The sequence below is a fragment of the Rhipicephalus sanguineus genome, chromosome 3, assembly GCF_013339695.2.
Source record: "Rhipicephalus sanguineus isolate Rsan-2018 chromosome 3, BIME_Rsan_1.4, whole genome shotgun sequence".
Lineage (NCBI taxonomy): Eukaryota > Metazoa > Arthropoda > Arachnida > Ixodida > Ixodidae > Rhipicephalus > Rhipicephalus sanguineus.
The window spans coordinates 15204499-15216044 of record NC_051178.1 but is presented as its reverse complement, the minus strand read 5'-3'; the positions used below and the strand labels follow the sequence as shown (position 1 = coordinate 15216044).

The following is an 11546-nucleotide window of genomic DNA, read 5'->3' as shown; positions in this document are numbered from 1 at the left end:
TGCTGACTAATCCCCGAAATGATCGTTAGAGATGTCGGTCTTCAACCTGTAAAACGCTGCGCGGCCAACGGAACATTAACTTTTGGAGTGCAGGTGTGTGCTCATCATTGTGACCTTGCCAAGGTTCCAGGTTTGGTGGGATCCTGGTGCCCGCGTGGAGGAAGGAAAAACGGGGTGTATACCCCGAGCTGCTTATTTAATCCGTTGCACCGGAGAGCGCCGTGCCTGTTCACTGAGATCTGAATCATGTCGTATAAAGTTTTCTTTCTTACATCAACTTGTCCTGATGAATGCCCCGGAACGACAACCCGTCTTCGCACCGGCCACGCAAGCCCAGTCCTAAGGAAGGCTTAGCAAAATTAATTTGTTTTAATTCTTCTAATTTATCACGCATATAAAACCGATTAGAACAAATTAGTGGGACCACTGTGAACAACAAATTCACAGTATTTATGCTGTGATGGGGTTGTTGTGATAATGGTAACTGCCAAAAACTAAAGAGTCGGCACCCCCCCGCCCTCTCCTAAACTGACTGGATGGATAAGCCCCTGATTTGTCACCACAAGTCTATACTGTGCATCCGGCTCTCTTTGGCCATATGCTAAAGTAATGTTGACGTATGACTGCTAGTTTCAATGTGGCAGTTTTTTTCTTGGATGCATTGTCCCACTGAATGGTCTTAGGAGACAGATTATTTGAAAGGCATAACGAGAGGTGGGTCTCGGTTACGCATATGGCTTTTTCGCGCTTAGCTTTCAAAGTGTACAAGGGAGGGGTGAGGAGTATTCTAGAAGAGTCGATATCTGAGCCGGTTGTTTCATGTTACTTGAAAATACCCGCTTAAGCCGACACACTAGAAAGATAATAATAATAAGTGATGCCCTTTAGCGTCACAAAACCCCGGTTTGGTTATGACAGACGCTCTAGTGGTTGGCTCCAGAAATTTTGACCATCTGGTGTTCTTTACCGTGCACCTAAATCTAAGAAACGGGCCTAAGCATTTTCGCCTCCATCGGAAATGCGGCCGCTGCGGCCAGGATTCGATCCCACGACCTGCGGGTCAGCAGTCGAGCACCATAACCACTAGACCACCATGGCGGGTGACAAACGAGATAGAAGACAGACGTACAAGACGTTTGAGCACATTTTAATGTGTCCAAAGGATATTTCAAGGTGATGAAGTAAGCACAAAAAACTTGCATATTCATAAAATGCTCCACGGGTGAGCACCGCCGTCGGAGCCTGCTCGAACTGAGGGGCCGAAATAAAACATGCATACTTCTGAGCGCTGACTTGGCACACATTTCTAGCAGAGGAGGAGGACGCCTGACCCCGAAAGGTCGCGCCACTGACGGCGCGGAGATGCTTTTGCCGCCCAGGATGGGAGTGGCCGTTCCGAGCGCTCTCGTCCGAGACGACTCTTTCAGCGGTGGTCCCACGGGGCTGCAGATGTGCCAGGTGCCGAGCTTCGCGAAGGGTCCATGGCGCTCAACGCCACCCAGCTGGCGGCCAACCTCACTGCCCAACTTTTGGCCCAGTCTAGTGAGTTGTTTATTTTCTACAATGTTGCCGTGATGTCTATTTTCCGGGCCTTTGAAAATGCCTCTGCTTATTGCCATGTCGAGTGCGAGGACATTTAGTGGGTTTGTCGACCGCGACAAGGACGACACATACGTAAGATTACTTTGAAACGTTATAAAATCATTTTATGCCTGCTGTCACATGTATGAATTTTTAAAGAGTTCGGCATCTGCTGAAATAAAACGCAGTAAGACTTCCAAGTGCACATGTGTCAGTTGTTCACCCTGCGAGAATTCACTTGGTGTGCGGCAAGCCGGAGCTTCTTCAAGAGTGGTGCGCTCCTCAAGCTTTGTCAGAGCTGCATACATTTTTCTTGCATTTCCAACCCGCGTGAAAACACCACGGCTAATCTAGTATTACATAAAGATTAGGTGTTCAGTGGAAAGGTTTCATACGTAAATACATGAAGTTTCAATATCGCATCTTAGGAACGATCCGTTGAGTGGTTAATTTTCATAATTTAATGCTTGCTCACTGGAATGCAATGAAATTATATTCTTGTACTTTACATGTCACAGCCACAATCCGATCGTGAGGCTCACCTTTGGAATGAATTTGACCAACTCGGGTTGTTTGCATAATGCGTTTACACATTCCGCCTCCATAAAAATGCGCTCTTTGAAGCCGGCATTTCATCTGAAGACGTCGTGCTCAGCCGCGCCAGGTCAGTAAGCCAATACTACGCATCATTTCCGTGCCGACGTCTCGCTTACTCCCGCTAATCCACAACAGTAAGGGCTGTTACACACATACAAAAATATCTCAGGCACATATACACATGTGCTCCGTTCAAGGTAGAAGATGCTTAAGATGTACTTACAAACAATCTTCATTTCACGAAACAAACCGGCAGATCTCACGCATTGTGAGAATCAGGGTCATGCGAAGCACTCACCGAGTAGCAGCCTATGCCAGATTCTTGCTTTGAGTCAAGTGTTACGAGGTGGAGCGACGTGCAAAGGGAGAAGAGCGCATAGAGCGGCCTTACCAGGCACGTCGACTATAACTGGCGTTTAGAGGCTAGCTCATGGTCAGACCTAACGTCGGCACTCACGTTATGCAGGGACGTCAATTTTATCGTGCGCGCTACGATGCGATGACGTGCGTATCTGTAGCCAAACGCAACTATTGACTATAGCTTGCGGAATCATTGGTGTACGTATGTAACGTCTATTGCATCGATATAAAGTCGGATGACCAACTCCGCAATTTGCGTTGTTCTCACATAACGCTTACACAGGGTCTTTTTCCAGAGCAGCTTGAAGTACTGTTGTGGCTCTGTGGTAGAATACTTGGTTGCCATGCCGAATACCTGGGTTCGATACCGGCTCGAGTTGTGCTTTTTAAGGAGAAGGCCTTTAATGTCTCATACTTGAATCCATCCGTGCGTCCGTACCCGGACATGGTGCCAGCTGTGGCCTCTCCCCCTCACACTCTCTCAGCAATGACGTCATGTCACAGCGGCTCATAGCAACAGTTGCGCGTTGCTTCATCCAACGCGCGTTGCGCAAGTGTTGCGTAACGCGGCGGCGGCGTCCGTTCGTCAACGCGAAAAAGTTGCGCGTTGTTCCTACCAACGCGCATTGCGCAACTGCTGCGCAACGCGACGGCGGCGTCCAGAGGGGGCGTCCGCCCGTCAATGTGCAACAGTGGTGCGTTGCTTCGCAACGAGACGACAGCATCCGTCCGTCAACGCGCGACAGTGACGCGTTGCTCCTTCCCACGGGCTTTGCGCAACTGTTGCGCAACGCGGAGGCGGCGTCCGTCCATCAACGCGGAACAGTTGCGCGTTGTTCCTTCCAACGCGCGTTGCGCGACTGGTGCACAACGCGGCGGCGGCGTCCGTCAGTAAACGCGCAACAGTTGCCCGTTGCTCCCTCCAACGCGTGTTGCTCAACTGTAACGCAAAGCGGTGGCGGCGTCCGTCGGCGGAGTCGAATGGCCACAGGCTTTCGCCGAACACACTTTCGAATTTACAAAGTGCCCTTCAATTTCTTATTTTTTGCTTCCTTCGGGATATTTCTCCTCCCCCCTTTCTTTCTCTCCCACCTACCGCCATAGATGACACGGGCTACTGTACGCTTTCGCGCTAAGATTTCCAGTCTGGATTGACGTAGACTAAATCACCGGCCTATGGTGCATACCCGCACCATAGGCCGCTTCATGCGGGTATGTGCCACACATGACTGGTGGAAAGGATTTCGTGACGCACGCGACAGGGAAGTCACGCTACTCATGTCATGACTAGAGGCCGGATTTTTAGGCAATAAAAAAGCTCGTTGTAGCCTCCAAGAATAGGCAGGCAAAAGAACGTTTTAGGCCTCCAATATCGTAAATATAGGCACAATAAACGTTCACATAAATAATTTCAAACCAAGGCATGCGCAACATTTATCTAGACAGGAAAACAAAAATGTTATTGCTTAAGATGGCACAAAGGCGCCCACAGTTGAACATAGCCGAGCAATTGTGCTTTGTCCCACTCGGTTCGGAGAACACGGTCTCTCCCGTGTTCTGCAGGCGACTCAAGTGTCCACTGCCGAATCAACATACTCCTGGGTGACTTTTCGGCATGACTGAGAAGCGCAGAGCAGGAGTAATATTGCTAAATCACCAAAAGGGATGGATTCCTTCAATTGGCCAGGTGGAGTGGGGGGTTCAACCGACCACCACCCCAGAGAGAGAGAGAGAGAGAACAACTTTATTGGTTCGATCCGGCAAAACAGGGGAGGGGATAAGGATGGAGACTCTTGCGTGCCCGCAAAACTGAAAAGTTTCTGGGGTGGTGGTGACTCTTGCGTAGGGCAAGGGGGCACGCAAGATTCACCACCACCCCAGAAACTTTTCAGTTTTGCATGTGTATGTACACGCACATACAAACGCATGCACGAACATACATAAAGTATGGTTGAACTAACTACGCTACTGCAATGAACACCTTAAAAAGTCAATTACAAACAGAACAAAAGCTGCGTGCACATCACATTTTTCTTGCTTTTCTTGTTCTTCACTCTCCTTTCCGCTGACGGCTCTCCGCAGGTTCGCATTCGCCAACCGCTCGCGCCATGTCAATGCGGCGGCGAATGCTCGCAGACGTGTCCCACTTCACTGCTGCTAGCGGTTGTTTCAGGGAGTAGGTTGAACTAGAGGACCACGTTGAACCCCATAGTCCCCGACAGTCAATGTCACGCAGTAACATGAATAACGGTCTTAAACAGCACCCGGGAGCGAAACTTGAGGCTAAATATCGTTGATATAAGCATTAGTGTTCAAAAAAGGCATTTGTAGGCATTTGTAAGCATTTAGGCACGAACGCCAAAAATAGGCATTTATAGGCACTATAAAAACACCATAAATCCTTTTCTTAACCTCTAATTAATGCTCATCTACCAAATAGTGCGATAGGAGCGCAAGGAACAAGATAGGCATTTGCCTAAAATCCGGTCTCTAGTCATGACCTGCGAATCGCGTTTTTCATACACAGAAGTCATCCTGTGCCGATTTTGGTACATACCAAGTTAAGGAGACGATCACGAGAGCGCCAAGGCGTAGGCGGCCAGATAGATAGCTAGATAGAAACGGTAAAAGTTTCTTTGGTTCGCTCAGAAATGCTTCGCATTTACAATGGGTTCTGTACTACATTAATATGTCATCAAAACGTCAAGTGCGCTATACCGTATTTACTCGAATCCAGGCCGGCCCCGATTCTAAGTCGACGCCCGAAATTCGCAAAGCCAGAAAAAAAAAAAGATCTTAATCATTGCACTCGAATCTTAACCTACCCCCTCACTTTCGCATTGTTTTTTCGAAAAAAAGATATCGGCTTAGATTCGAGGAAATACGGTACATAGAAAACAATTGCAGGACACTGTAAATTCCAAAGTGTGTTCGACGAAAGCCTGTGGCCATTCGACTCCGCCGACGCGTTGGAAGGAGCAACGCGCAACTGTTGCGCGTTGATGGACGGACGCCGCCGCCACGTTGCGCAACAGTTCCGAAACAGTTCCGCAACGCGCGTTGGAATCAGCAACGCGCAACTGTTGCATGTTAACAGACAGACGCCACCGCCGCGCTTCGCCACAGTTGCGAAATGGGCGTTGGAAGTTACTACGCGCAACAGTTTCGCGTTGACGGACACGCGCCGCCGATGGACGCCGCCGCGTTGCGCAACAGTTGCGCAACGCGCGACTATTGCTATGCGCCTCTGTGTAGAGTCACTGGAAATTTTTCAGAGTATCGCATCTGTTTTCCGCGCGCCGCCGCCGACGCGATTGGCTTACTCGCATCACGTGACCTCTCGCCGCCATATCCCTTCCAAGCGCTTTGGGTGCAGGCGCGTCCAATGCAGAGCGTGGCCGGACATTTAGCAGTACCACAGTCCCTAGAAGTACTTCGTCGCATTTTTAAACGCGCCTTGCAGACAGGGCGTAAGAAATTTTTTTCGGGAGGGGGGTGGCACCTCCTTGATCTGAAGTGGGGGCCTGGCAGGCAGATGTGGTCGAGTGGCATTTCGTGCTATGTATGCCACGGGAAAAAAATTTGGGGGAGGTGGGGGCACGGGCCCCGCTGTGTCCGCCCCCTGGCTACGCCACTGCATGCAGATTCCAGAGAGTAGCTCACCAGCAATCTAACATTACTGGTGAGCTACTCTAGGAATCTCGTTAATTTTTGCATGCCATGTGGGAAAAATTAATGTCAAAGAGCGCCGTTCTACGTGGCTGCATATAGTTGGTCGGAATGAATTCGTCCCCCTCTAAGAACACACCTTCCTACAGTGAACTACACAAACTTTGCTCGAAAAGATCTCATGCGACAGGATACTTCACATTTTCGGTTCGCTATGGTCAGTGATATTGAAAACAATATATACCTTTCTATTTGTTCGGCTATTTATATCTCGATCTGTTGAACAGATTACGTATGCTGTTCGAGTTATAAGCGTGTCACGCACGAGAGGGAAATTAAAGATTTATTAAAATAATAACTGTTTATTGTGATACCTTGAAGGCAATTGTGGCATGATCATTTGCCATTGCGCAAAACAGAAGCGTGGAACTCTGTTGATAAACTTGGTATAAGGCAATGTTATAAATCGCAGTTTTAAATTAGTTGCCAAAAAAATGTTGCTAATGCTGCATTGCGCCGAGCGTACCCCTAAGATACTGTTTAGTGGGTGAGAAATGGTCACATAAAAAAAAAAAAAGCAGATCCCACGCATTGCGTGAGTCGATTTTATGCCAGCCCTATGTCTATATACGTACTGCGTAGCAGAAGCTTTAAAAATTTTCCGGATGTGCTATTTCTGATGAAAAAAACATAAAGCACCGTGCCGATGAAGTTTTAATAAAAGTGCATTTCATGAAAAAAAAAGATGCAACAGTGCAGAAACCGAACCCCAGCTGTTTACCCGCTGGCAGCGCAAAAAAAAAAAAAAGAACTGTTTGTCGGAACACAGCAAAATATTTGCAAATGCACTGCAACGTTGGGAATATTAGGGAGAAAAGAAATAGTAAATGAAACAATTAAGTAGTGATGTCAATCATTTTCGATGGCCTATTTTCAACGTGTCGCAAGATAAGACGCACCTTACCTACCGCACGCCGATTCGCCCATGCGTTTGGCTGCTGGCGTTGCGAATCAAGACATAAATGCATCGCACACAACTTCCAATTACCGTAAACACACAACTTCTATTACACATAACAACCAGTTGAACAGCAAGCATGGTGGCAAGGTATGCGTCAGCGATCAGTCGCTGACGCATACCTTGCCAAGACGCAATGTTGAATGTTCTCGATGTTGTTCGATAATGTTCTTGAGTGGGTTATGAATTGAACCTGAACGCCGACTGCAAAGCTAGCGCAAACAGTCAATATTCACCAAGTGTCGAAGTAAATGGCATCTCGCACGATATCACTGCGCTAATGCAACTATGTTTTCAGCTCCGGACCTAGCGAACACACCCGGGCGTGACACGAAAAGAGACCGACGAAGCCATGAAGCGAGTTCGCGAGCACATGGCAGTATTCGCCGTACGTTTCATTAGTTACACCGCTAACCGCGCAGTCGATCCATAACTGTCGATGAGTCGAAATCACTTCTAATATCCTCTTGAATAAACACACACACATAATGCCGTTCCGCCGAGCGTAACACGGCACCGAGGCGAAAAGATCGGTCACTTCTCAACACACACTAGCAACGCGCCGGACGGTCTGGAAGGGAAATGGCCGCCGCCGCCCAATGTTGCCCGCATGCAGCCTACCTTTGCGGTACTCTGATTTTCCAGTGACTCTACCTCTGTGACGCCGACTGCCTGCCTCGCGCCCCGTCAACCCACCGCCGCCACACGACCAGGACGATCACTGCTTCTTGGGAGCCATAACTGCAGACGGCTTCGCTAAACGACAGCGAGCTTACCCGGAACACCGGGGCCTTATGGAATACTTCGAGGGCAAGACCGCCGTGGTTCCGAAGGTATTCAAGCAAGGACTCGCGTCGTTCTTCTTGCGAAATGAGGTTTTTCTAAAGAAAAATTTCTAGCCGCTTCGAGCCAACTACTTCCCCGTTACACGTTCAGCACTACGTTCGGAGGTTCTAGATGCTTTGCATGACGACACCATTTCCGGGCACCTTGAATTTTCCCGCAAGCTCGTAAAGATACAAGAAAATCACTACTGGCGTCGCCTTACTGCCGACGCCGCCCATTACAACTCACTGAGAATGTCAGCGACGGAAGACGCCGCCGACTAGGCCAGCCGGATTTCAGCAGTGCATCAAACCGTCTCACCTACCGTTCCGGCAAATCTGGATGTACTTATTGGGACCGTTCGTGACGTCAACTTCCGGAAATAAAGTGATCGTCGTAGCTGACAACTACCTCAGCCATTACGACGAAATAAGTTCCCCGCCGAAAAGCAGTGGCGCCGAGGTGGCCAAGTTCTCCGTTGAGAACATCCTCCTGCGTCAGGCACCCCAGAGTCATCGACAGAGGTGCACCCTTTACTGCTGACTTTACTCAGGCAATGTTGGAATACAGCCAGACAAACCACCGGCGGACCACCGCCCTTCACACACAGACCAATGGCCTCGCCGAGCATCGAACACAAAACGTGTAATGCCATCTTTCCGTACCTGACCTTAGCACACAACTCCATCGCGCAAGAAACGACGTAGATGACGCCATAGAAGTTGGTCTACGCAAGGAACCCCGCAACGACGCTTGATGCAATGCGGCCGAACATCACCGACGAAGAAAATCTAGACGTTGGTACCTACCTGCAGCGCGCCGAAGAAGCTCGACAGCTTGCCCGTCTACGCATCAAGAATGAGCAGAGCTTCGAAAGCCGTCCCTACAATCTTCGCCTACGCAAGATAGAAAAAACAATCACAGCATATCTACGTTGTGAATGATGATGAGTGGGCGAAGCTCCGGAGGATATCATCGGTAAACCATGAATCTTCTGTGTAACGCCCCATAAATCGTCATATAAAGAGTGAGAAACACTGTGTGCATATTACAAACATCAAACTTTAATTTTTCTTAATTACATGATGCTTGGCTTGCGTTGTCCCTTCATTATCACGGCTTTATGGTGCGTGAAATGAAGGGATAGCGGTTCCTGTACGGGTTGCAATTGGAAATTTGAAAATACCAGGTCTATACGTGTCCCTCGGATGGTCGTTGGTTTCATATGATCAAAGGACGTGCACGTGAGGGCATATTTGGCTGCCATATGTTGTATTAACCACTCATTGTTCTTTTCGGTAATATCGACATTCAGGTCACCATCTAACAGAAATGGTCTATGCTTGTACTTGTACATGGAAACGAAAATAATAGGTGCAACCTTAAAGGAGTCATGAAGCTCCCCTCGGGCTTGTTGAACAAACTTATCCTGCGGAGAACTGACAAGGCCATGAACTGCTCAGCCAAATATTGCAGTCGTGCGCGCCGCGTAAAGGCTACGAGCGGCGCGCGAAGTTCCGTGTTCTCAGGCGCCCTCTTTTCAAACAGAGGCCGGTTCTCACTCTCGTCGGTGGGCGGGGCGCCTGTCAGTTGACGTCACGGATCTGTTTCTCTGCGTCGCAAGAGACATAGCATCCTTATTGGCCAATAACCGACATAAATCAAGATGCGCTTGTTCCCGTTGACACTGTGTATAATAGTTGCTGTAGTTAAATAAACAGGCTGAAATATAGAAAAACTTTGTTGCGAGTTTTCAAAAAGATGACTTACTTCCGGTAGAGGCCAACTGTCGTCTTCCCGCGCTATGCTAAATGCCAGTTTATGATGAACCAACAAGCCCACATTGGTACCCTTGTCAACTGTCATCTGCTGAACTCAGCGTGACCGCGCACGTTCGAGCGTAACCTAATTGGCCACGCTGCCTTTTTGATATCGCAGCCTCTTGTGCCTCCATTATTTCAATTAGTTTTCAATGTCATAACTGGCCTCAAATCTTACAAAGCTTGTGTGTGGAGTTGAGTTCTAATGCCACAGATCTCGTGCTGACTTGATCAATGCGTGCACAGATCGAGTTGCAAGCAGGTTCCTAATTAACAGGCCACAGAGCGGCCCCTCGTGAACCATGGGGGTTGGCTTATAGCTGAGGGTTTTAACACACTATTATTCTTTTGACAGAGAATGCTCACGATCATTTAACCTTTGGATGATACACTTCACGTCAAAGATATCCCCAAGATGGATGCAGCGGTAAGGTCGAAATAATACAACCTGAATTCTACTGTCAACTCACTGAGAGCACTTTTGCTTCCAGTTGTCTTCAAAGGACAACCATCGGCCTGTGTTTAAGCTTACGTAAGGGCAGCAGCGTGTCCTGAGCTGTTCTAAGACCGCCTGTGTTTGCATTGTAGTGGTCTGGGCCAGCCGCTGCGCAGAACCCCTTAGAGACGAGGACGAGACACTGAGAAACACGTCTTTATCATTCAAAGTCTCGGCCGCGACTCACTGTCAACGGTCACTGAGCGCGAGCCGCGAGCGTGCCCGTGTCCATAGTTCTCTTCCACCGTCGGCGCGCTAGCGGCTGCCGCTCCCATAGCATGCAAAAGTTACACAGACGCCACAGTTACAAGGATATTGTAACGCGGCTACACTAGGTGCATTTAAAGCGCGCCTACTGTCGCGAGCTGCACGCAGGGGCAGCAGCGCCTTCTGAGAACTTATTTGCAATGCGCCCTTTAGCGTGGCATACAGTGGTTCTCCATAACTGATATTTTGTATTTAGTTGCTTTCATACTCGGATACTACCTACTATCTTACTAATTAACCGTTATTGTTAAGCATGACGCCACCACGTTAAAGAGAATGCCAAAAGCATGTCCCGATGTCAAGCTAATCTAGTAATGTTGGTTGAGCACAACATGCACAAATTTACCAGTGACATGTCTCCCGCAAAATAAAAAAAGTTAGTGAAATTGTACTTCTCCCTTGTGAACGTCCACGTGTACTTGGCACTCCCCTTGCACCGATGACGCAGTACGAGTTAGAAAAAAAGTTCTCCTTAATGAAACAGCTGTTATTCAGAAAATAATGGTTCGTTTGAATTGCTAGTATACTATATTCACAGCAGTAAACATGTTGGCTTGTTCGCAATTCATAATTTTGCATACATAGCATAACATAACACAGAAACACGAGGACTATAGCAAATATGCACAAAACTGGAAAAACTTGGTCGTATGTGCACTCCCTCCTCCACCTGTACATTACGTTAAAGTTCACTTATACAACAGGCACCTTCAATTATGGTACGGTTGATGAAATATCACCCAATCTACGATAGAACACAATGACTTATTGCATACCTGCCTGTCACCCATTTCTCTTCCACAATGTGTTCGAATGTGTAAATAATCTGTTCTACATGTTTGATAATATAACACAAGCCGTTACATTGAGCGAGCATTGTTTCACCAATTTGTATTGCATACTGAAGTTCATT

General features: G+C 48.1%; 1 protein-coding gene across 1 annotated transcript in view; it reads left to right on the top strand.

Moving 5' to 3' along the window:
* The first annotated feature begins 1451 nt into the window (after nt 1-1451).
* Nucleotides 1452-11546, top strand: part of LOC119386459 (chitinase-like protein 4) — a 553828-nt gene continuing 543733 nt past the window's right edge. The window contains exon 1 of the mRNA XM_037653744.2: nt 1452-1542. Coding sequence (XP_037509672.2) covers nt 1482-1542 — 61 coding nt within the window. The 5' untranslated portion in view covers nt 1452-1481. The remainder of the gene's footprint in view (nt 1543-11546) is intronic.